General features: G+C 45.8%; 1 protein-coding gene across 2 annotated transcripts; it reads right to left on the bottom strand.

The window, feature by feature from the left end:
* Positions 1 to 951: 951 nt before the first annotated feature.
* Positions 952 to 5861, bottom strand: LOC105033263 (uncharacterized). 2 transcript variants are annotated; one of them, XM_010907987.4, is made up of 7 exons: positions 5497 to 5859; positions 5287 to 5382; positions 5124 to 5164; positions 4860 to 4977; positions 4312 to 4392; positions 2157 to 2358; positions 952 to 1092 (listed from the first exon to the last, which is right to left on the bottom strand). In XM_010907987.4, exons 1-6 carry the CDS (start codon positions 5686 to 5688, stop codon positions 2302 to 2304), a joined length of 585 nt encoding a protein of 194 aa, XP_010906289.1. In that variant the 5' UTR covers positions 5689 to 5859; the 3' UTR covers positions 952 to 1092; positions 2157 to 2301. The 2 variants fall into 2 exon arrangements, with proteins under 2 accessions (XP_010906289.1, XP_010906291.1); XM_010907989.4 differs by lacking the exon at positions 5287 to 5382 and having other exon boundaries at positions 5497 to 5861.
* Between the last annotated feature and the right edge of the window lie 21004 nt (positions 5862 to 26865).

The raw sequence follows: 26865 nt of genomic DNA on the forward strand, positions 1-26865 counted from the left end.
GCGAACCAAATATCTCCATAAAAAAAAAAAAAAAATCCCCAGCAACAATACTTGTATAAATTATAATCAAAGAATCATAGCATGCTTACTTGAACAGAGATGTCATTTTCATTCAACTGGTGCAAAAAAAAGAACAAATAGTTTGCAAAAGTGATTTTTAATCCAACCACATCAATAATGATTAATAAGACACTGGATATGCTTGGTATCACAAAGGGAGAAGTTGTACTCAAATAACATCTTTGAGACGTACACAAGACCTTTGACAAGTGCCCAAAGGTCTGCAACATGCATGTTGGAATTGGATAATTAGCATACATCATCAAACCAATCCATGAGTTAGCATATCTGCCACATCTTCGTAGTCCAAAAACCAAAAAGCTGGAATTCAAGGAGAATAATGACGTGAGAGCCAATGCTATACCCTATAAACTACTTTCCCTTCTATATTCAGTGTATTTTTTTTTTGGTAACATATTCAGTGTATTACATGCTAGCCTTGAACCTCTATCTTGTTCCCAGCACCTCTCTCGCAGCAAAGTTAACGATGAACTACCCCATAATTTGACAAAAATCAACATTTCCACAAGCAAAATAATGGGTCTGGGCAACATCCAAGTCCACTATGAGCTTTTTCAACATGCAGGCAGCACTAGACGACGTGCTCGAACAGTGCAAAGCACCACATATATCTCAGAGCTCAAAGCAGCTGACAGAACACATACGTATCCAGAGCAAACAATATGCAAAATGCATGCATCCATAATGCGACAAACCAGGTATGAATTATGACATCAGTTAACGCAGGTAAATAAAAGAACCAATCAATAGATACAATAAAATAGGTCAGGAAGGAAACAATATTTTAGCCATTTGTTCCCACTTCAGCGTACAACTCTTTAGTGATGTAATTGACCATTGTACTAAGAGTTCTCCAAACAAATGAATTAAAAGACAACAACAAAATCGAGCATGATCAGCTCATGAAAAAAAATAAAAATAAAATCAATGCCATCACTGTTAGCACACAAAAGCATCCGCAGCTGCACAGCCTCAAATCATGGTATCACTGATGATCCATAAAAATATTATCTGTAAATGGAACAACCAGTGAACAAATTATCAGAAAATGAACTAATCAGAAGAAGAACTACTTGCAAATTGGCAAACCAAAACCTAATGACATTATTGATGTGAAAGAAATAGCAATGAAGCAACTTTGGGCACCCTAAGGGTTACAAGTTGACAGTAATAATATCATTTCAGAAAAAAAACATGGTGCATGCTACTAGTCCTCCAGAAGTCAGATGATTCTGGAACCTTCTGGACCATATAAGATTCGACTAATAGTTTTAGAAGCAACCTTTTAAGACAGCCTTCTTAAAGCGATTCCAACTAGTTCGGGATAAGAGTGAAAGTTATATTTCCATCAATCACAGTAAAATGGAAACACTAAGAGGCACCAATCACTTCACCACCTAACTCAATGAGGACATCAACCCACACAGAGATCTTACTAGGATAACAATATAAACACAATTAATGCATCTTTCATCAAAAAAGATCCAAGCCAGATAGCAAGGTTATGGAAGTCCAATTGATTACTAGACGTCAAATTCTAGTCAGCTCCAACTGAAAACAGAATCAACTAGAAACATAGACAAAGAAAGAAACTACATGAGAAATATTTTACAAAAGAAGCAAACCACTGGTGCTAAATTTTTCACCAAATCCAGTAATTTCCCTTTGTTTCCACATCTTCTCCGCATAGTTACCTGTTTCTCATTTGCAATGTATTTTCCCCACATCCCCTTGTCACTTTGCAAAAAAGAAAGGGCAATGGCCCAACGGGCATGCATAAACTCATCCAAACAAAAGCAAAAGTAGCACTAAAATGATTCTAGTTCACAAAAGCCAATATAGAACCTTTGAGGAATAATCAAGTAGAAATCAAACATCATAAAAAGTCACAAGTATATGATGCCAACCCGGAAACTGTAAGTAGAACAGAGTACTTTTCCAAAGGCCTAACTACTACAGGAAGTAGGTGAAATTGTTTTTTTTTTTTTTTTCCTTCCCAGAGAATTGACAAATAAGTGAAATCACACCTCATCAATGATTAATTTCAACTTGCAGCAATCGTTCAAACAACTTACATGAAGCAGGGTTCAAGTGATATCAACTCCCGAATATGATCATCAAATCTACCAACACAATAGGTACGTTAACTTGGGATCCATGGACCACGTTCATTGTTCAGATTCTGCTCAAAGTAAAAACCAGCTACAATTACTTGCACCATCAGGCCCTGTCCACAACTAACAATGCCTCAAGCTCTTCCCTATGCCGTTCCAATTCCTGCATCAGCAGAACTTGAAGTTAAAAGTAAGAACAGAGAAAGAGCTACAAGGAACAGGAAGTACTGCAATGACAAATCTACAACATTCTTGCATTGTGGTTGAATTTACTTCTCAATTTCTTTTGCAACTGTTTCATTCATTTTGCAAATAATGGAACAGAAGATGATAAAGGACAGCAAGCAACAGGCAACTGAAGTTAAAAACGGCAGCACTAGTACTAAAACAGACATGCATAAAATATATTCAAATATATAATGCTAACTATGCTAGTAAGCCTGTGTGCGAGATGTATCATGATATCTGCATTTTGACTCCCTCCTCTCATGTTTCCCCATTCCACATCTCAGTTAATTGGAGCATGTTGCACCTAAGGTTAGAGGTTCCAACTCTTCCCCTTGCATTATTATTTTATTCTTTAAAAAGACATGCACACACTCTAGTGTCACATAACTACAACACTATATGTGTGTGTGTGTGTGTGTGTGTGTGCGCACGCGCGTGCATGCATGTATATGTATCTGTGTGTGTGTGTGCGCGTGCATATGTGTGGGTGTGCGTGTGTGTGTGCGTGTATGTATCTGTGTGTGTGTGTGTGTGTGTGTGTGTGTGTTGATTATGCATTAACTCACATTTAAAAGCTAGGAAAAAAGATGAATTGATGCAAAACACACTTATCATGAGTCATGACTTAAAGTAGTCAAGCTAGGAGCTGGGTTAATATTGTAATAGCCAGACTAACAACCAGAGGCATTAGAAGAAAACAAGGACTCCAAACATCTCAAAGGAATAAAGGATTTTGACCATGTACATGATGCTTCGATAAAAGTTGCATCTTTTGCTACAATTTTATGTTACATATTTGCAGCAATAAAGGTCATTCCACCTATCTGACAATTTGGCATTGAAGGTATGCATACGAATGCTTTTTCTCAGGTTGATGATGGCTGGTTATGGCATGTGCAACCCTGATAACTATATGAAGGAGCAGGATGGTTGGATTTGAAAGAAAAGAAAATCACTCGTTCTCTTAATGGTTTAAAGTACATGAATTTGAATATATAGACTAATATGGACAAAGAATTCAAATTGACTACACAACTCGAGTTCATGGTGGCATGACTTGCATCCCGTAAACATCTTTCATAGAATGATACAGCAAAAAAAATGCTGAAAACAAAGCAGTAGCCATCATAACGTTTCATATCTTACAATACTGTCAAGCTCTTTGTTGTGTTTTGTATGTATATTTTCCAAGGCTACCCATCCTCTAGTACTGTAGTGTTCCTCCAACCACCAGAAGTCTGAGAGGACATAAAATCCAGATATATAAAGAGGCTAACCGCAAGAAGGGGATCGAGCAAATGACCACAGACATGATAACAATGTCCTGATAATCCAAGGATCCAATGCAGATCATGGAGGTCATTCTGATCCAGGTCATATAATCAGGATTGTGTATCATAAGATTACGGTAATGACTTCTCCAGGAAGGAGAACATATGGATCATCTACTTCTTTTAGGGTGTACCTAGAACATAGAAGGTGGAGGCTGAATTGGTACTAGAATAAGCCATAGGGTATGAAGATCAGGAGTCATAGTTGTCACCCTAGCTTTGTTTCCTATAAAAGCCATGTATGGTGAAGGTTCCTCTTCTGTTATGTGGAGAATGAGAAAGAGAGGTTGAAGAATCTGTTAAACAGTTGAATTGTCTCATCTGTCACATTAGTACATTGCAAATCACTAATTATGAAATTTGATTGTTTTGAGCCAATGTCCTTATATGTAGAATTCAAGCTTGAGAAAATTGCAGAATCAAGAACACTGAACATTACACACAAACTGAACTGAGAAGGAAACAAACTTATAGCTATTATTTAAAAACAAACATCTACTGCAACCTTCACAGTTGAATGGCTTTTGTAGCCAATGAACTAATTGCTTACACCTTACCTCTAAATCTCTAAGTGCTTGCTCACGTGTTATTTCCTTCTGCTGGCGTGCACGCTTCAAGAAACCAATGCATAGTACACCCTGAATGATTGTAGCCATTAGCAAATATAGAGAACATTAAAACATGATGTAGTTTTTTTTCCCCTTTTTTATGTGCAGTAGTAGTAGTTGTTGTTGTTGTATTTTGGGGGGTCATCCAAATGGTGCAACAAAATCAACAAGCATAAACACCTAATGCATCACGGCATGATTGAAAGAGTAAAATTCAAATGCATCATCTCTCTTGTCTCAAGTTGCTAACTACCCTTCCCTCAAAAAGGTTACTAACTACCCAGTATAACCCATAGAAGTTAGTCCATATATACTTAATTTTAATGATATTTTAAACCAAAGAACTAAAAAATTTACATGATAGTAGTGCATTTTCAGATTCCAAGTTGGACCATGCTAGACACCACACATCTAGTGCAGCACTGGCACATGAGGCCTTCTCCTACATAATTCAGTGTGATAAATGAGCAATCAAAGCATTTATTTGAAGTAGTTACCGATATCACATATGTCAAACCACATGCCATAAGAAGGTAACTTGCAATCTCCTGAAGCAAAATCAGATCTTTCCGCTGCCCGCTGACATCTGGGAAAGCTCTCGTCATCACGGCAACACTGTAGTACAAAATATCAACAATTTATACTTCAGATGGGTCTCTCTTCCTTGATTCCTCATAAGTTAGCCATAAGAACAAACTTTCTCCTAAAGGGTAAGAATCTAGACATGAGATAAATTTCAAGCATAGCGGGCAAATACTTACAAGATCTGCAGCATACCCCTTCCAGCCCAGTACTCCAATATCTGCATTTATTAAGGACAAAAGATTAACTAATTAATTAAAATACCTAAAATTAATTAAAAATTAAAGTTATATCGGATTTAAAATAGCTAAAGAAAAAAGAGGATGAAAGATCGACACCGACCCGCCAGAATTTCATTATAAAACTCCACTCGGTCTCGGCAACGGCCACAAAGAGGGCGATTACGACCGCGTAGCACCGAAATATCCCACCAAAAATCTTCCGAATTTTGATTTTCCAAAAAAAAATGAACGAAAGAAGCAATGAGATTCGGAGGAGAAGAAGAAAGGAGGGAGGAACGATGTAGGGTTTGTTGGGTGGGCGGGCGCTTACATCGGATCCATCCTTGAACGACTGGACGGCGGAGAGGACGTTGACGAAGACGCAGAGGACGGCGATGATGGCAGTGAGGAAGCTGAAGCACCGGCAGACGATCAGCAAGGGATCCGGCCGCGACCGGATCCGGACGGAAGGGACATCCGGCGGCCGCCGGGAGGCCTCGCCGGTCTCCGCGTCTCTCGCCATCGAAGGAGAGGGTGAACTCGCTCTCCTCTAGGGTTTCAGCCGGGGGTTTCGAAGGCTAGAACCAGGACTCTCTCTTTTGTCTTTCTTTGTTTCCCTCTCGAGTGTTTGTCTTGTGATCCGGAGATGAGGAGCAGAAGCATAAAATGGGCGGTTGCGCGAAATGGGATATGCTTTGCCCGCGTCCCAAGCAACGTGAGGCATGTTTGACTATTTGTCGCCAAAAAGGGAAAGCCGGAAACCGGAGTGGCGGTATTACCATATCGCTTTCCACCATTCCCTGGGGACAAAAGATTATGAAAGATTATCATAATTTAACAAACTCATTACCAATATCCCCATGATTTGAGATGCAAGAACAGTTTAACGTCCGTTCCTTTATAAATAAATATTATAAAAAATTTAATCAATTTTTTATTGATTAATTTATTCATATTTTTATATTTTTTAAAATAAATAAATTATTTTTCATAAATAATATTTACCTATGAAATAGAGAAAAAATCTTACTCACCTAACGGATGACTAAATTATTTTTCATCAATAAAATAAATATTTAATTTTATTCTTAAAATATCGCATTCTCATTTTCAATATCTCCATCATTCAATGCTCAATAACTTAGGCATCCACTATCTTCAAATCTAAAAAGTATAAAGGATATTATAAAAAATATGGATAAATTTTAGAAACTTACTCGGAAAAGTAACAATGTAAAAAATATAAGTAATAAATTTCGAAATCACTTTCCTATGCATAAAAGAATATAGATTAATTATTTTTTATCTAAATATTATATAAACAAATCTATCTAGAAAATATAAATTTTTAAATAAATTTTTTATTCATAAAAAAACGGAACCTAAAGACAATATAGCATGGTAAATATTGTGGTAACATGAAAAAAAATTCTTGTATTAGAGTCATCATTATTAGCCAGTTTAATTTAGCTTTCTGCTGCCATTTGGTATCAATCTGGCCGATTGATGCTTGATGATAATTAAAGAAATAAGATTAAGATAAAGTTTAATCTAGCTTTCTGCCATTTGCAATTTATGCTCAAGCTTTTCAAAATCATGCTTTCTCCAATGCCACAAAAGGTGCCTGGTTTCATGCAACTTTGTATTAATGATCTACTTTGGAGACATGAAAAACCTTCATTCCAACTTTTTTAGCAAGAGTATCCTGACAAGCCGAATAGTCAAAGAAAAAAAAAAATAAAAATGTAAAAACTTGTGAAGTCTGCCAATCTAGCAATTAAGACTAGCAACAATGGGAGCATGGTAAGATATGATTTGATCCAAGTGTTGAATTTGAATCAAGAGAATTGATCAATAAAAACAATGATTTCCAAAGGCACAATCATCCTTTTATTGTGAGGAAATTAGGAATGCTATATGATCTACATGTCCAAATATGTAAGGCACCTGATCTTGATGGATTTTGTTGGGGGATATCCACTGACCGACCGACCGACCGACTATCGGAGGGCCCGACCGGCTGGCGGCCCGACCGACCGACCGACTATCGGAGGGCCCGACCGGCTGGCGGCCCGACCGACCGACCGGCTGGCGGCCCGACCGACTAACCAACGGCCCGACGGACGACTCTGACTGGCCGATCGTAGGTCGGGCGACAGGCCGACGGACGCCATCAGCGGCTAACTGCGGCCATTCCACGGTCCATTCCCGACCGACTAAAACCAGAGGTCCGGTAGCCGACCCACATGAAGCTCGCCGACCGACGGAGGAGTCCGACGTCACTCTGCTGGCCACCGACCTTGGGTCGGCCGACTCCACCAACCACCGTACAGCCGCCAGACGTTGTCAGCTCTGACACGGACATGCGGCACAGTTACCTAGGGGCATTGTCCCGCCGAGAGCCGGGTCAACCCTGGTAATTAGACGGCTACACGGCGACATGACGTTTTCACGGTTGCTCTGACAGCCTACAGTGAGTTGACAGTTCCTCACTTGTCCGCGCCATTAATGATGGCGCCATACCGTGCTCTACTATATATACCGGGGAAGGCAACAATGCAAGGGATCGATCCGCCCGTCTCTCCCACATACGCAGGCTCGCTCCTCTCTCCCTCTCCCTCTCTCCTTCTCAGAGCTCTCTGTCTGCATTTCACTGTTGCCCAGTCACCTCTCTGACTTGACCGTCGGAGGGTCCCCGTCGGAGCCGCCTCCGGTCAGTGCGGACTTCCTTTTGCAGGTGCACGCTTCCCGACGATCGGGCGACGAGGCGATTGGCCACAACAGATTGGCGCGCCAGGTAGGGGACAGCATGACAAAGACAAGAGCCCAACGATCGAGAGTCACTGGGTCGGCCAGGCACTCTTCCCGCCGGGAAGAAGCCTCCCCGCCACCATCGACGGCGGAGCCTAGCTCTCCGCGACCTGCAGTGACCACGGAGGCCCAGATTGCGGCCATCGTACGGCAGATGACCGTACTGACCGACGCAGTCAAAAGCCTCCAGCAACAACCGGCGGCCCGACCTATGCCTTCCAGGAGCAGCCGCCGACGGCCGCGCCGACCCCTGTCGCCTCCAGGCGAGCGCTCCCAACAGCGCTCCCACGGAGAGGAGGAGGGTCGACCACGGCGCGACGACCGACGGTCCCAGCGGCCCTCTCCTTCCCCGTTGGAACGGGCGAGGAAGGAAAAGCGGCCGTGCACACCGTCGGCCTCTCTTTCAGAATCCTCCGGAGGCTCCACCCCCGGGGTCTCCCAGCATCGACGAGCGGACGACTACGAGCGACGGTTCGAGGAGATCGACCGTCGACTCGCCCAACTGCAGATGGACGGCCAGAAGTCTTCGAACGACGTCGACTTCCAGACCGCCCAGCCTCTCTCTCGACTGGTCCTCGATGAGCCGATTCCCAGTCGGTTCAAAATGCCGAACGTGGAGCCATACGACGGCTCCACCGACCCAGTCGACCACCTCGAGAGCTATAAAGCTCTCATGACGATTCAAGGGGCAACCGACGCTCTTTTTTGCATCGGCTTCCCCGCCACACTTCGCAAGGCTGCCAGGGCTTGGTACTCCGGTCTTCGATCGGGCAGTATCCATTCCTTCGCGCAGCTCGAGCACTCGTTCGTGGCCCATTTCAGCACCAGCCGAAAGCCGCCGCGAACGTCGGATAGCCTTTTCTCCCTCAAGCAGGGGGATAACGAGACGCTCCGACACTTCGTGGCGCGATTCAACGCGGCCACGCTCGAGGTCCGGGACCTCAACGAAGACATGGCGGTTTTAGCCATGAAGCGGGGCCTGAGGTCGTCCCGGTTTACTTATTCTCTGGACAAGACCCTCCCCCGAACATACGCCGAGCTACTGGAGCGCGCATACAAGTATATGCGCGCGGACGAAGGAGTGTCCGACCGACGATTGATCGAGCCCAGGGGTCCGAAGGAGAAGCGAAGAAAGGGTCGGGAGCCCGCCGAACCAAGCAGGCCCCCGGCCAATAGTCGGCTTTCTCCACCCCGACAGATCCAAAAATCACCCCGCCGACAGACTCCGAGGTCGGTGCGTCCCAGGTATGACTCCTACACTCCTCTCTCCGCTCCCCGTGCGCATATCTTGATGGAGATCGAAGGGGAAGAATACCTGCGACAGCCTCCGCCTCTGAAGGCAAAGGGCCTCGACCATCGGAAGTACTGCCGGTTCCATCGGAGCCACGGCCACGACACCGAGCGATGCATCCAGTTGAAGGATGAGATCGAAAATCTCATCCGCCGGGGGTATCTCGGCAAATTTCGAAAGGGTCCGCCGACCCGACCGACTGCCGATCGACGCCCCCAGCCGACTGAAGAGGCGCCGACTAACCAGCCGACGGCTGGAGTCATCAACATGATCTCCAAGTGGCTGGGATCGGGGACGTCTACAGGGGGGAGCCGACGAAAAAGCCGCGCCCGGACGACGTGATTACCTTTTCAGAAGACGACGTTCGGGGCATCCAGACTCCCCACGACGACGCTGTTGTTGTGTCGGCGACAATAGCCAATTATGATGTAAAACAAATTTTTGTTGATAATGGAAGTTCGACAAATGTTTTGTTTTACTCGACCTTCTCCCGAATGCGACTACCGACTGATCGACTTAGTAGGGTCTCCACGCCCTTGATCGGCTTTGCCGGAGACACCGTCACGACAGAAGGAGAAATCACCCTGCCCGTGACGGTCGGTACCGAACCACGGCAAAGCACAGTCTCCCTCATTTTCGCGGTCGTCCAAGTTCCTTCGGCCTACAACGCCATACTCGGGCGACCCGGATTGAACGCCCTCAGGGCGATCGTCTCGACGTACCATCTCCTTGTTCGATTCTCGACCAAAAATGAAGTCGGGGAGATGCGCGGAGATCAACAGCTCGCCCGACGATGCTTCCAAATCTCCGTCCAAAGCAACGAGACAAAGGATCCCCTGACAATCGACAAGCTGGATCAACGGGAGGAGGAAGAGCGGGGTTCGCCGGCCGAGCAACTCGAGGCGATCCCGGTAGGAGAAAATCCCGACAGAAAAGTTTGGGTCGGGTCTCAATTGCCCGACACCAAACGCCACCGACTGGCGGAGCTGCTGACGGCCAACGCCGACATATTCGCATGGTCGGCAGCAGATATGTCGGGCATCCCTCCAGAAACAATTACTCACCGACTCAACATCGACCCGACAATGAAGCCGGTGAGGCAGAAGAAAAGGTCCTTCGCCCCAGAAAGGCAGAAGGCCATTGACGAAGAAGTGGACAAGCTGCTCGAAGCAGACTTCATTCGGGAATCCACGTATCCCGATTGGCTCGCCAATGTCGTCATGGTCAAGAAAGCCAACGGGAAGTGGAGGATCTGCATCGACTACACCGACCTCAACCGAGCATGCCCGAAGGATAGCTTTCCACTCCCAAAGATCGACCAGCTGGTGGATGCGACGTCCGGATTTCGACTGCTCAGCTTCATGGACGCCTTCGCCGGGTACAATCAGATCCGGATGGCGCCTGAAGACCAGGAGCACACCGCGTTCGTGACCCCCAAGGGCCTCTACTGTTATCGGGTGATGCCCTTTGGATTGAAGAATGCCGGCGCCACCTACCAGCGACTCGTCAATAAGGTCTTCAAAGACCAGATCGGGCGTAACATGGAGGTGTACGTGGACGACATGCTGGTAAAGAGCACGCAGATCCCGGACCATGTTCAGGATCTCGAGGAGACCTTCCGCACCCTTCGACGACACCGAATGAAGCTCAACCCGACCAAATGCGCCTTCGGGGTGACCTTGGAGAAGTTCCTCGGATTCCTCATTTCTCAGAGAGGGATCGAGGCCAACCCTGAGAAGATAAAGGCGATCCTCGACATGCGTCATCCGAACACCAAGAAGGAGGTCCAACAGCTGAACGGAAGAATCGTCGCTCTTAGCCGATTCATTTCCCGATCAGCTGAAAGGTGCCTCCCATTCTTCAAGACCCTGCGCCGGGCGAACGGTTTCTCTTGGTCGGATGAGTGCGAACAGGCCTTTGAAGACCTGAAAAGGTACCTGGCTTCCCCGCCGCTGCTCGTAAAGCCGCAGGTCGGGGAGACCTTGTATCTCTACTTGGCCACATCTTCTGAGGCGATCAGTTCGGTGCTCGTTCGGGAAAACGAGTGCCGAACCCATCAGCCCATCTACTACACCAGCAAAGTGCTCCACGGCGCCGAAGCCAGATACTCGGAGACGGAAAAGATGGTTTTCGCCCTGACCGTCTCCGCGCAACGGCTCCGACCATACTTCCAGGCCCACGCCATCGTGGTACTCACCAACCAGCCCCTGAGGGCCGTACTGCGCCGACCCGACACATCCGGACGACTCGCTAAGTGGGCAATGAAGCTTAGCGAGTTCGACATTCAGTACCGACCGAGGCCTGCCTTGAAGGCTCAGGTCTTGGCCGACTTCATCGCTGAATGCCCGACGACCGACCTAAGGTCGGGAGCTGAAGGCCCGGGACCAGATTCGGTCTCTGAGCCAGACCCGATCTCCACCTGGGTACTTCACATCGACGGAGCCTCCAACGCTCAGGGAAGCGGGGCCGGGCTCTTGCTCACGAATTCGGATGGGGTAGTCACCGAATACGCCCTCCGGTTCGACTTCAAGGCCTCCAACAATCAAGCCGAATACGAGGCACTCCTCGCGGGCTTGAGGATGGCGAAGGAACTGGGCGTCGACAGCCTCCGAGCATTCTCCGACTCTCAGCTGATCGTGGGGCAGGTCAAGGGCGACTTCGAGGCGCGAGATCCGACCATGATCAAGTATCTTCAGAAGGTAAAGGATCTCGTGGCCCGCCTCGAGCATTTCGAGATCTCCCACATCCCCAGGATGGAGAACGCCCGTGCCGACGCCCTCTCCAGATTGGCAACGTCGGCCTATGATTCTTTGGGTCGGATGTTTGTCGAAAACCTCCAGCAGCCGAGCATCGATCGGGTCGAAGAAGTGCAGCAGCTAACGTCCGAACCAAGTTGGATGGACCCGATCGTCCGGTACCTGTCCGACGGGACCAGTCCCGAAGATCCCGCGGAGGCCAAGCGACTCCGATGGTCGGCGTCGCAATATGTGATCATGGACGGCCGACTCTACAAGAGGTCGTTCTCCCTCCCTCTGCTCAGGTGCTTGGGACCGACCGACGCTGACTACGCCCTCCGAGAGGTTCACGAAGGAATTTGTGGGAATCACTTGGGGGGCAAGTCCTTAGCCTTCAAGGTCTTACGACAGGGCTACTACTGGCCGACCATGAGGAAGGATGCGGCAGAGTTGGTCCGAAGGTGCGAGCCATGCCAGAAGTATGCCAATATTCAGCACCAACCGGCCAGCCAAATCACTCCCATTGTCGCTCCATGGCCCTTCGCTCAGTGGGGAGTCGATATCCTCGGCCCCTTCCCACCGGCGTCAGGCCAGAGGAAGTTCATCGTTGTCGCCATCGACTACTTCACGAAGTGGGTCGAGGCCGAGCCCTTGGCGCAGATCACCGAGCGTAAGATGGAGGACTTCGTCCAAAAGTCCATCATCTTCAGGTTCGGATTGCCGCACACCATCATCACCGACAACGGACGGCAATTCGACAACCAAGACTTCAAGGACTTCTGCGCCAGGTTCCACATCCGTCATCGGCTAACTTCAGTCGGGCACCCCCAATCCAATGGCGAGGTTGAGGTGACGAACCGAACCCTGCTCCATGGACTCAAGACCCGACTGAACGAAGCCAAAGGTCTCTGGGTCGACGAGCTGGGCTCCGTCCTGTGGGCTTACCGAACGATCCCCCGCGTCCCGACCGGAGAGTCGCCGTTCAGTTTGGCCTACGGGACAGAAGCTATGATCCCGCTCGAGATTGGCCTGCCATCTTCAAGGGTCGAGCAGTACCGCGAGCCGGACAACTCCGAAAGCCGGAGGGCCGACCTAGACCTTCTCCCCGAACTGCGAGATGAGGCTCAAATCCGAATGGCCTCATACCGACAGAGGGTCGCCCGGTACTACAACGCCAAGGTCAGACCAAAGCTCTTTAAACCTGGCGACCTAGTCTTGAGGAAGGCGGAGGTGTCGAAGCCCTTGGACCAAGGGAAGTTGGCTCCCAACTGGGAAGGACCCTACAAGGTTGCTGACACCTTCGGGTCGAGGGCCTACCGACTGGAGACCCTTGAGGGGAAGCCCATTCCCCGGACTTGGAACGCCGACAACTTGAAGCTGTATTACCAGTGAATTCTGTAATTCAATCGTCGGAATACAAGTTCAGTTTGAAAAATTGGGGTTCTAACTCTTCGACTACTGATCGGCGCTCAGCCCCGACGCATCGACGCGGACCTGGCACCGGCGACACATCGGCCCCTTACACGGACCGATGCATCTACGATGACGGGAGTTCATACTCCTTCTACGGTCGAATTTTCGGGCAGAATCCATCGGCCGACTGGCCGATCGGGCCCCGACCGAAGAAAGGCTAAAAGCCCACGCGGCTATTGCCGCGACTTCCGACCAGGCTACGGCCGGTCGAGGGATATTCGGCTTACCACCGTCTATCACATGACGCGACCTTAGACGCACCCACTACTCGCCGACCGACCTACGACCGGCTGAACGACACTCGGCTTGCCACCGTCTGTCAAAGGACATGAAACCCGACGCAAGAGCATGGGGACCCGACTTACTATCGTGCCCCCGGCACTGCGCCGGACGATGATCGACTAAGTGCATCTACGGAGGTCCGGCTGTCGAACCTTGGAAGGTTCGATCGGCTTCCGTTTCAACAGATGGACCCGACTGGCAACTTCGACTACCCGATGGGCTATGCAAGTTGTCGGAGTCCTACCGACTCACGTGAGTTAGTGGCTTACTTAAGTTAGCAACTAAAGTTCGACATCGCAGCAATGGTCGGCATTACAAACAAGAAAGAAGAAAATTTCATTCGTTGATAAAAGAAATTACAAAGTCGGGCCGAAGCCCGATTACATGTATTTTCAAGAAGAAACAAAAGGAAGACGGTCGGCTGGACCGATCATTCGTCCTGGTTAATCTCTTCGACCGACGGAGGATCGGGAAGGATCGGCGTCTCGACCGTGAGCGACGCTGGGTCAACGGCAGAAGGATGTCCTTCAGTCGGCAAGGGACCTTCGGTCAGCTCCTGCTCCGGGACGGCTTCCTCCGCTGGGATGACGCCTCCCGACAGACGGTCGGCCTCCTCTTCGGTTCCCTCTTCCTCGGCGAACGGCGGGACGACGCGGCTGACGTCCACCTCCGGGTACAAGGCATGGACGGCATCCCGACCGTCCTCGAACCCGACCCGGTAGGAGGCGAAGCCCGACTCGAGCATCTCCTCCTTGTACCGGTCGGAGGCCCGGAAGTCCTCAACCGCACGATCGGCCGACTCCCTCGCCGACCGTGCCTCGTCCTCAGTGTGGGCCAGCTCCTCCCTCGCCAACTCCGCCTCGGCCCTAGCAATTTCGGCGTCGATCTGGGCGATGGACAAATCCTCTTCGGCTTCCGCGAGCTTCCCCAGGCTGGCCCGAAGTTGCTCGCGTTCCCCTTGGAGTTCGGAGGTGGCACCGTCCCGTTCGCGTCGAAGACGACGCACGACCCGACCTTTGTGCTTGGCCTCCTTCTTGGCCGACTTCAGTTCGGCCATAAGCCGGGAGACCTCGTCCGTCAACTTGGCCTCCCGGTCGACCGACTCCTGCAGTTGGTCGACCAGCCTCGCTCTTTTGACCTCGGCCGCCGCCGACCTTTCCTTAAAGACTGCCCGGACGTCGCCGAACCTTCGGTACCCGGCCTCCAACTCGGACATGGTGAAGATCAGCTGCCGACGGAAAAAAGCTTCGTCAGAATTATGTGGCAAGCAAAAATTCTTCTAAGGAAAAAGGTGACGCGAAGCTTACCTCCACCATTGTCGGGTAGAACCGCGACAGCATCTCGGTCACCTGCCGAGACCGCAACGACTGAACGTCGGTAGGGAGGAGGATCCCCTGGCACAACCTCCTCGCAAGGTTGTGGTCGGCCAAGGCCGATGCACCCTCAGGGTAGTATGCGCTGGGGGGCATTGATCTCTCCTCCTCCGAGGGCTCCATCGGGGCTTTCCCCCGATCAGCTGCCCCGACCGACGGGGCTGGCAGTGATGGGACGCTGGAGTTCGACCCGGCGCCCCCCGTTGCGCCAGCGGACGCCTCCGGACGATGTTCGGCTTCCCGAACGACATCCGGCTCCACCCGCGGTGGCGAAACCGCCGACACTCCTTCGGCCACTTCCTCGGTCGGCCTCTCCTCGACTCGGACAGTCGGAGCCGCGAGGGCTATGATCGGCTCCAACCCCTCGGTCGCCGACGCTTCCACGGTCGGCGGGACTGGGGCTGGTCTCTTGGAAGGGCGCGAAGGGCCAGCCCCCGACGCTGGCCTCTTCCTCGCGGCAGCAAATTGACGAATTTTGGCATCGGTCGGCCTCATCCTCGGCGGTGTCCCTGCAAAACCGACCAGTGTCAAAGGCCGGACCAGAACTACCCTAAAGCCGAACAAAAAGAAAAGCTGGGGGATCGGGCGATACCTATTCGGGGGACCAGACTCAGGCCGGCATCATAGAGAGCTTGCTCGGTAACAAGCTCCCTCTGCTTCGGGACCGACATGCCTTTGAGTCGGTGGAAGTCCTCCCGGTCGTCCACGTCGACCCGACTGTTGTCGTTGGCCTCAGTTCGGGGTACACCCCAGCGGGAAGGAAAGCCCCAAGAAGAAGAAGAAGAAATGAAAAAGAACTGGTTCTTCCACCCATGAATGGACGATGGAAGACCAGTTATGAAAGCAAGACCCTTCCGGGGGTTGAAGAGCCACCACCCTCGGGCTTTAGGGTGGGGTCGGAGCACAAAAAATGCCCGGAAGAGGGAAACGCGAGGGTTGGTCGGCAAGAGCTGACACAACAGCGCGAAGGAGATTATCAGACGAACAGAATTCGGCGCCAGCTGCGCCGGACAGAGTCCGTAGTAATCAAGCAGATTCCGGACGAACTCCGGAATCGGGAGCCGAAGACCCGCGCGAAGGTCTTCGACGTATAGCGCCAGGTCGCCAGGCGGAGGGTTGTTGACCCGACCGCCGGCCCCTGGGGCAGAGAGCCGAAACTGCTCCGGGATGCGATAGTGCTCCCGAAGCTGATCGACGTTCGGCCCCGAAAGCGAGGAGGCCTCATCTTCCGGAGCCGATCGGGTGTCGTCGGTCGGGTTCCCCGACCGAGCTCCCTGAGTCGGTTTCCTGGTCATTGTGCAGGAACCGAAAGAGGAGAAAGAAGAGAAAGCGGAGAAAGAGAAGAAAGGAAGAAGGGGAAGGAGGACCACGAACCCGATGGACCCTCCGGAAGTAGAGAAGAACTCTGCCCGCGACGACCGAGAAATCGCCCGGACAGAGTTTCCCCCAGCAAATGGCAAAAGTGGGTCAGGGTCCGGGAGGTCCTATATATATAGGGCCGACCGACGGCCGAGATCCTTCCGCGCCGACCAAAGACCTCCAGATGCGCGACGCGTGGCGCCCGCCGGTTGGCTGAGGATTCGGCGCGCTTCGTCCCGGGACGCCCGCACCGCCCTCATTAAATGCCGGAGCGGACGCCGGCCAACCACCATGACACGCGGCACGCGGGGGTTGGCTCCACAGTCGGCCGCCCGCGCCGGTCCGCGTTCCCGATGGGACGCCTCACCCGCGATCGGCGCCGAATATCCGATCGACTGACGCCGTATCGTCCGGCACCCGATCTTCTGACACCGACGTGACGACTGACGACGACAAGACGCGGCGTCTGACACCGGATGCCGGCGCGACTTCTGGCATCGACTAGACGTTCGGATCATTTGGGATTCGTGAGGTGTCAGACAACGGATCAGCCGGCGGTACGGTCGGATCTGCACATGCGACAAATCTACTCCCAGTCGCCCGGTCTTGCTACCCGAATGAAGGCATCGGCCAGCTCTCCACCCGACTTAGGAGTGGAGGGGGGCAACTGTTGGGGGATACCCACCGACCGACCGACCGACTATCGGAGGGTCCGACCGGCTGGCGGCCCGCCTGACCGACCGACTATCGGAGGGCCCGACCGGCTGGCGGCCCGACCGACCGACCGGCTGGCGGCCCGACCGACTAACCAACGGCCCGACGGACGACTCTGACTGGCCGATCGTAGGTCGGGCGACAGGCCGACGGACGCCATCAGCGGCTAACTGCGGCCATTCCACGGTCCATTCCCGACCGACTAAAACCAGAGGTCCGGTAGCCGACCCACATGAAGCTCGCCGACCGACGGAGGAGTCCGACGCCACTCTGCTGGCCACCGACCTTGGGTCGGCCGACTCCACCAACCACCGTACAGCCGCCAGACGTTGTCAGCTCTGACACGGACATGCGGCACAGTTACCTAGGGGCATTGTCCCGCCGAGAGCCGGGTCAACCCTGGTAATTAGACGGCTACACGACGACATGACGTTTTCACGGCGGCTCTGACAGCCTACAGTGAGTTGACAGTTCCTCACTTGTCCGCGCCATTAATGATGGCGCCATACCGTGCTCTACTATATATACCGGGGAAGGCAACAATGCAAGGGATCGATCCGCCCGTCTCTCCCACATACGCAGGCTCGCTCCTCTCTCCCTCTCCCTCTCTCCTTCTCAGAGCTCTCTGTCTGCATTTCACTGTTGCCCAGTCACCTCTCTGACTTGACCGTCGGAGGGTCCCCGCCGGAGCCGCCTCCGGTCAGTGCGGACTTCCTTTTGCAGGTGCACGCTTCCCGGCGATCGGGCGACGAGGCGATTGGCCGCAACAGATTTTATAGTGATTTCTATAAATAATGCAAGAATATTGTGGGCATGAGCATTTGTAAAGCTTTCGATGATGGCATCTTTGTTAATATTACTAAAATTTCTCTAAATGATTGGCAAAATATTTTTGTATCTTTAATAAAGGTTCTCTCACGAATCAAAAAAATCCAGTTGCAAAAGTCTCTTATGTATTTACCTTCCAAGGTGCATTGCAGGAATCAAAGAATGGTGGCTAGAAAGGGCTTAGGTTGCAAAATGGGTATTTTACTTTACTTGGGTGCTAAACTATTTGGACATCAACTTTCTCATGCTGGATATCAGTTTCTTATTAACTAAGTCAAGACTATACCTGCTAGGTGGAAAAGGGTTAGCGTATCTCTAGTGGGCAACATTACCCTGACCAATTTTGCTTTGTGCACTACTCCAAACTGTTCCTTTGCTTGTTCTTGGGTTCCTGACACTGTTCTCGATAAGATTAGCCTAATCATTATGAGTTTTATTTGGGAGAAGAGTTCTAATGAGAAATATTCCATTATGTGAATCAAGATATTTCTAGACCATCAAAGGATTGTGGGGTCTTGGCTGGAAGGATCGTTTGATCTACTAAGGCTGCTCTTGTGGCTAAACAGGTCATTGGGGTATTACAGAATAAACCTGTGCCATGGGTCTCTTTTGTTGGTCTTATATATACTGGCATGATCCTGTGGGATTTTTCTAATTCGAGGAGTGTCTCCTTGTGGTAATCTCCCTGTAATTTTAAAGATGACTTGTGTAAATCACTAGCAATATGGCGAATCCTGAGGTTTTGATGCATCCACAAGCCTCAGAGATCCCAATTGCATCCAAAAGCCATCTATATTAACATGGATTTGTATGATTAAGTTACCTATATTTGTAATTGATAATGAAGTTTCGAATAAAAACTTACTGACTGATCGTTTTTGATCTCAACCCCCCCCCTTTTTTTTTTTGAAGCTGTATGGAGAAGGAAAGTTACCTCCCTCATGTTATTTTTTAAATATATATAAGTGCATACAACGGTAAAATAGTGGGTTGTGTCAAACAATATCGACAGTCCTAAGTTTCAGTAAAGTATGATGTTGAGATAAAATATCTCTTTCCTTGCATGAGGAAAGTTACAGTGTTATGCAAGAAAGACAAACTCTTGAGTCCATCACTTCGCAGCCTATGTTATGCCACCATATTCAGCAAGGGGACATATATCAATCAACTAGGTAGTTCCTTTTGCCCGTTGTCTTGAAGTTAACGTCTTACCGTTCTTTTTGGATATCAACTTATGGAATATGTTCAAGCCATGCCTCTGTCTAGATCTGGCTCAGAAGAAAAAATAGATATGGAAATGGAATACATATGGTATAGGTTCTGCTAAATCTGTTCATAGGACCTTTGAGAGGACTCGTAAATGCAGTGTATGATTCCAAGAAGGGATGGCAAGTTGTATATGGAAAATGCATCTAGCAAGCACGTAGAGTGGCAACTTTCACATGGAGAGTCGCAAGTTTTATACAATTTTAAGGTTTTGTTTTGATGTAGTTAGCCCTATATGTAATTTGGTTTCCGAGACTGCTAACCACCTATTTTTTGAGTTCTATCATGCTGAAAGATTTGCCAGGAACTAAATGATAAAGTGGAGGCTTACTTCCCATTTCCAGAGGAATGGCTCAATGATGATTTGCTATTGGCAGACAGACTTGGTTTTCTCATCAGTTTTTGCTGATACACCCTGGCAAATATGGAAGAACAGTAACTCTCTTGTTTTTTACATGCAGGAAGGCTTCTCCTAGTTATTCAAAAAGCTATGGCTTCGGATAGCAACTACATGAATCAGGATGTTTTGATCACAAATTGGAAATCATACCAAATGGATGCATTGGTTTCCATCTCTAGCAGTGGGTGAAGATTAATACTAATATGTCTTTTGACCCTCATCAGTCCACCACTGGAGCCAGTTAGATGATCATTCTGATGATTTTGCTGCTTTGCATGAAGCTGCAAGGGTCTTCAGGCAAAGAGCCACGCTGCTGAGATATGGGCTGGTGGACAGGCCTTGCGGATGGCTGTTGCACAGAATGTTGTATTGGAATGGGATTCCCTCAACCTTATTTCAATTGTTGAGTGGATAGAATATATATGAATAGATATCCTTTGTCCTAAGTTTTAGACCACCACGATTATGCCATACAAGTCAATCCTCACACTGGTCTCTGGGGATAGAAATAGCCAACATCTTATCAATCACCTCTTCTGAAAATATATTGTGCAACAAATTCAAATCCCAAGTGCTGTTAGCAACCACGAAGTCGAACATAGTCCAGTTTTCCCACTCTCGGTTGCAATTAGTCAGCTTAATTGTAACACCACAATCCCAATTCAGGTTCTGTTAGCTAGTATGGATCTTAAGGCATGGAACAAAAAAAGAAAAAAAGAAAATAAGTTAGCACATGTGTTGCACGTGCTGGAATTACCGTAGGAGTTGGGAAAATACATGAGAACTCCCGAGGGAGTTCTTCTCCGATTCAAAGTCTCAAATCTATTCGAAAATTTGATTTAAATCAAATTCTAATTCCTTCCCATTAGAGGTCTATTTAAAGACCTTAATTCTTTAGTTTTTCCTTACCAAAGATCGCCGTCTTAATTACTCTATTCTTCCCTCATTTCTTTCTATTTTTTGGTGGTTTATTTTGCTTTGGCCATCAAGAACTAGATCAATTCCATCTAAAGACCAGATAAACTCTTCCATCACCTTTCCCTCAATCTTCTATAGGTCTAAGCTTGAATTTTTGCCGATCTTTTTGTCAGAAATTTCTTAAAAATTCCGATAATTGATTTCTCCTCCTCTTTTTTTCCATGCCTTGTTCTTGATTTTCTGGCATCGTTGGTTGTCATCGACCATCGGACCAAGCCGGTTACCATTGTCGAGGTATGCTCCTCCAACCCGAGGAGTTGCTAGCTAGGTTGGGGGGGGTGCCTTCTTTATTTTGGGAAGAAGGACAGCATAAGTCCTCTATTTCGTGAAAGAAGGGAGAACAGAAAGAAGAAAGGAAAAAGAAAGAAAAAAAAAAGAAAGGAAAAAAAAAAAAAGAGAGTATCTCTATTCCCTCTTTTCCTTCTCTCTTAACGGGCTTCCACTTTTTTCTCAATGAATTTTCTCTCTCTAGATTATTTCTCTCTCTTCATATATTTTTCTCTATGATTGAGATCCAGTAAAAGATTTTCTTTCAATGACTCTGATCTAACCTTAGCAAGGAGAGTCCTAATCTACAATCGTCGGGTAGCATGCCGACACCCATCTTGGTTAGATCTAGATACTATTAGATTTGATTATTTGTGATTTTTATTGAACTATTTATACATTAATTTAACCATGATTTAATTAAATCATTTTGATTAGACCGATCGTATTGCCGTGCAGTATCATCTGATTAGCCATATTCTATCTTATCGATTTCTCTCTCCTTTGATATTCTCTCTCTATATGATTTATGAACCTAGTGAATCCGACTTATTACTTTGAATCTAAGTTGATTTTGGTAGGAGATCTTAAACCGATTTGTTAGTTGATCGGATAGCATATCCAAATCATCTGAGTCTTTATCAAGTATCATAAGGTCCTTATTGATCCTTATTGAACCATCTATTTCCTATTATAATCATGATCTGATAAAATTATTTTGATTGGACCAATCAAGTTGTTAGATGTTACCATTTTTGTCGGCCTTATGAGGGTATCGAAACTTAGAATTTTTATTAGTTATGGCTTAAAATTAATAGAAGAATATATTTTGAATAATAGATTCTGAAGGATGCTTTTAGGATTGATTAAATTTGTCCATTCAGTATTTTGTACTGATAAATAATGAATCATTTTTTCGAGATATTTCATAATTTATTTTGAAAGTAAATAATTAGTCTTTTGAATTTATATATGATTTATGAAACTATATTTTGAATGGAAAGTGATTTATAAATTTGAGATTTCTAAAAAATTAAGATTTATTGATTTATTATGAAATATATATATGTTCAATGAAATTATGATATCTACATATTATATTGCAAAAATACTTTGATATGCATTGAATTTGTACTCTTAACCTAACTATATTTTGAACCCTATCAATGAGGATTATACATTAGTTTTTGGATCATGCCTATGAAGATTATACATTAGTTTTTGGATCCTGCCAATGAGGATTGTACATTGATTTTTGGATCCTGCCAATGAGAGTTGTATGTTGGCACTCTATTTGAGTTCACTGTTTCTGCTCTAGGCTCTACCATAAGGATAAGTATGGTCATAGTCAAGTTTCAAATTAGATTTATGATTATATATGTATATAAGTATTTGGAAAAATTTGATTTGTGTTAATTAGTAGGAAAAATATGTTCTTATGTTATTTATGGTATTTATTTTCGAACATCATATCTTATGATAAGATCTAGAATGTCTATCTAGTTGAGATATTTATTATTTATTGGGCTGTCGAGCTCATTACTTCTTTAGTTTCAGATTCAGATTCTTAATTACGGATATAGGTACTGCTTTAGGAGTGTGTTAGAAGCAAGAGTTGACAGTATCAACCAAATTTAGACGTAAACTTATTATTATATTTTATAAGATTATTATTCGAGGTTTAATTGATATAAAATCTTTTAAATATTGTTGGAATTTCATGAGAAATTAAAGTTGATTTTAGTTAGTTAAAATTTAAACTTAATTTATTAATAATTTTATTATAATATATTAATATCCTGTTTAGAATGTTAGATGTGTGCCCTAGATGCCAGATTGGCCGACACATTTCAGTACAAATGTAAGGATAAATTTATAATTTTGACTATAAATAAATAAAAGGGTTATTCAACTATTACATTGTGTACATTATGTCTGTGATACATCCTTTGAGTTAGTAGGAATATTAATTCATATTTTCAAGAGTTAAAAATTTAAGACATGAATTTACATAACTAACTCATAAACAGCTCCTGACCATAGGATCATCACGAGGATGGTGATCAATCCGGAAGGTTGGTGTACGATTGCTTCCTTAGGGTAGATGAGTCTTTAGTCTACGGTGTGGAGACACCGGAGCGAGAGTACAGGTATTCATTGAGAACGAGAGTACTGAGCGTGACCACCTCGAGCAGTCATAAGAAAGTCTACCTTCTCGTCGATGACTAGCTCGATGTTGCAGCTGTGTGTCTAGTTCTTTGACCTGAGGTGCATCGACAGTTCACCTTGAGTGTGTTATAGTTTGACTATATCATAACTCAGTCTCCTAGCCATTCGAAATCCTGAGGTGTATGTTGGCTGCAGCATATTCATTGTAGGAATCAGATCGCACCAAGATGGGATCTATCAACCTCGGTAGATGAGAGGAGTAGTCCTATGATGATCGAAAGATCAAATTTTTAAGCCCATGACCATGGCAGAGTGAAATAATGAAAAAAAAAATTTCATTGGGGTTTCACATCGGACTCGGATCGATTGATTAATTCATATGACTGATGTTGGGTTTGACGAGTTCACCTTAACCCTAATTCAGTCGGGACTCATGATAGAAGAACTCAATCACACAAGTAGCTGCACCGAGAGATTCATCTTCATTTCTGATGGGTTGCCACCATATACTGCTAGGTGTTACTAATGAATTTTGAGAGCAATTAGAATGATCTTGATGATCGATCATTCTAATTGTCTGAATCAGAAGAGTTCTGATCTATCGAAAGGAGTTTCGATGATGTCGATGATGAGATCACTACATGTCTCATTACCATACGGAAATGTACCTAATTGAATCACATAAAAAAGAGTTAGGGTCTGGATGTCATCAATTGAGCTAGCCCAGTTCGATTGATTTGGATTAGATCCAATTAGGTTCAAGAAAATCGTGCTAGCACACGATTGAGCCTAACTTTCTCCTCGTGTAATCTTTTCTATCTCGACTGAGCCAAATATGATTTGACTCACCAAGAAAACTTTGAGAAGGTTTCTCTCAGTCTGACTAGAGCTCGTCTAGCTCAGAAAAGTCTTGTCTTAATTCATGAGATGAATTTAAGATAACATCTGCTAATTTCTGTCACCTGCCATTTTCATTTTAGGACATCGGTCAAACGTTGACCCATGGACTTTGGACTGAAGGCCACTTGACAAGAGGTCATTGGAGAGTTTTTTGTAGAGTATCCACCTGCTAATTTTATCCTCAAAGTGGGTACCATAATCAGATATGGCGTGCGCCCCAAGTGGATAAGAATAGAGTCCCATGAGATGAGGACTGTATGCCTTGATCGACTCAAACTGTTGGGCGCCAATCTCACTGTGTTTATCCAGTGTTGGCGCCAACAGTAGGAGGGTTTGGTGGGGTTCTTATCTGATATGATCAGATGACATCACTCCACTAATTAAAATTTTTTCAGAATTAATTAAAATTTTCTGATTGGTCAAATGATGTGGCACTGCATGATGCAGCAGGGTCTATTTAAACCCTGTCTGCGCCTAGGGTTTAGAGAATCTGCTTAATACCCAGCAAAAATATGAAAGCCCTCCACTTCTCCATGCCCCCTCTACTCCTCTCCCTCCCCTCTTCACGTCCAAGAAGTTGGGCATCCATCTGGTGCTTGTCCAAGGTGTGGTGGCTCTCTGATCAGAAGGCTATAGGAATTTATCGAGAAGCTGCCGCTCCAGCTTCAGAAGATCTTTTGAAGATCTTCCAAATCTGATCCAGATCTGATTTTTGGGGCAAAGATTCATGAGGAGAAGACGATCCAGATCCTGCTCGAGTGAATACCGATAGAGGCCAGGCGACTGCATGACTATTTTAGAACCTCGGACGTTGCTGCGATCATCTACAAGGTAATCTAGTTACCCTAGAGGTATTCCTCTAATCCTCAAATTTTAGATTTAATTTTAGATTAAATATCAGATAATAAGAATCAAATTTAATAGATTTTAGATCTGAAATAAAGTAGGATAATTTTTAAAAATATTCCACCCCAGATCTCATTAGATCTGGAAGATCCTACAAGGAAAAAGACAATTTTTTCCTTCATAGAATACCTTGTATACTTGTGGAGAGAGTTTTTTATGAGTATGCAGCAGTTGCCATGATCCCTAGATTCACGATCTCGAGTTGAGGATGTGACATTAACATATTGGCTAATAGAGATCTTAGACAACCAAAGGTCATACAAAATATGAATATTGTAGCTTTGCTTCTCAAACTCGAGAAGTCTTCACTTTGCAGATGACATTTTGTTATTTTGTTCTAGTTCTAAGGAGTATCTTGTGGCAATTAAAGCTCTTCTTCTGGGCTTAGAGCAAGCGTCTGAGCTAAGGTTCAATTTTCATAAAAGCTCATCGATTTGTCTCTTAATATGGATGATGATGAGGTGAGCCAGCTCGAGCCTTTGATCAATTGTAAAAGAGATTCCTTACCATTCACCTACGTCGGCCTCTCTCTCAGCGACAGAAGACTTCCTAAGCACCATTGGATGCTACTAATTAAAAAGGTCAGCTCTAGACTTGTAGCTTGGAAAGGTAAATTCTTGCAGACTTATTTGCTTCGTAGAAAAAATTTTTCTTCTTAGAAAATAATTTTTTAAAAAATTATTTTTTGAGAATAGAATTTTGGTATATTTGGTTGACTATGAGAAAGTGATTTATTGCAGAGTATCTTATATTTAGTTGAGCATCTATTTTTCTGAAAAAAACTATGTAAAATACCTATTATATCTTTAGTAGATATAAGATCATATCTTTTTACTTCTAAATTTTATATAAATATTAATATTATATTTATACTAATATTAATATATTTAATATAATAAATCTATTAATATAGATATAAATATAATATTATATTAATATTAATAAAAATATTATATCAGTATAAATATTAAAATATAATACATATTATAATATTAATATTATATTCATATAAATATTAAGATAATATTAATATAATATTATATTACTATTCAGTATTTTATCCTAATCATTCATTGATATTTTACAAAATCTGAGTCATTGATTTAAAAAAATATTTTGAGAAAGAAAAAAATAATGTGATTATCACCCCATAGAAAGTGCAAAATTCATCTGTCCCATAAATTTTTACTTCTCATATACTTCTTAATTCTCAAAAAAAAAAAAAAATTTACTTTTTTTTTGTTGTTAAAACTCTAATAAAAAAAAATTCTATATCTGCTCGACAGAAAGTGCCCCCCGCCCCCACTTTCCGTCAACCAAACCAAACGGCCCCAAGTGTCGGGGGGCAGGCTCGCCTTAATTAATGCCGTGCTGGCCGCTCTTCCCTCTACTTTACGTCCGCTTTTAAACTGCCTTGTTGACTTGTTGTGCTGTAAATTGAATTGATCAGATGAGGAGATCATTTCTCTGGAAAGAAAAGTAGTCAACCACTGGTTTTAACTGCTTAGTCAATTGAATTGATCAGATGAGTCAACCACTGGTTTTAACTGCTTAGTCAATTGGGATGTGATATTCAACGACAAAAAGGATGGTGGACGGTGGCTTGGGTTTTAAGAATACTAATGATCTTAATATGCGTCTGTTGTTGAAGTATTAATCGTGGAAGTTCCTTAAGAGGACTGGAGATGCCATGATGAGACATATGAAGAAATGCTTACCATGCCTGTGGAAAGTTTGGTTTTAGAGTCAAAAGATCGTTCTGCAGGTGTCTCCGGTTCGGAAAGATATTAGCAGGGATCTAAAGGCCTTTCGAAATTGTACCTTCTTTAAACTTGGAGATGGTGAAAATATTATATTTTAGGAGGTCAGTGGCCTCGCTTTGGATTGGAGAAGGCAAAGATGGTCCCTTAATTATTTCTTTACACCTCTCTGTCTTTTTCAATTCAAG

This window comes from Elaeis guineensis, chromosome 6, assembly GCF_000442705.2.
Source record: "Elaeis guineensis isolate ETL-2024a chromosome 6, EG11, whole genome shotgun sequence".
NCBI lineage: Eukaryota > Viridiplantae > Streptophyta > Magnoliopsida > Arecales > Arecaceae > Elaeis > Elaeis guineensis.

Excerpts from the sequence above, each read along its gene's own strand:
- LOC105033263 (XM_010907987.4), bottom strand. The coding sequence starts at position 5,688 with ATGGCGAGAGACGCGGAGACCGGCGAGGCCTCCCGGCGGCCGCCGGAT. Across the intron at positions 5,165-5,286 it reads TTATAATGAAATTCTGGCGG|ATATTGGAGTACTGGGCTGG; the intron begins GTCGGTGTCGAT and ends TAATAAATGCAG. Across the intron at positions 2,359-4,311 it reads AAGCACTTAGAGATTTAGAG|GAATTGGAACGGCATAGGGA; the intron begins GTAAGGTGTAAG and ends CTGCTGATGCAG.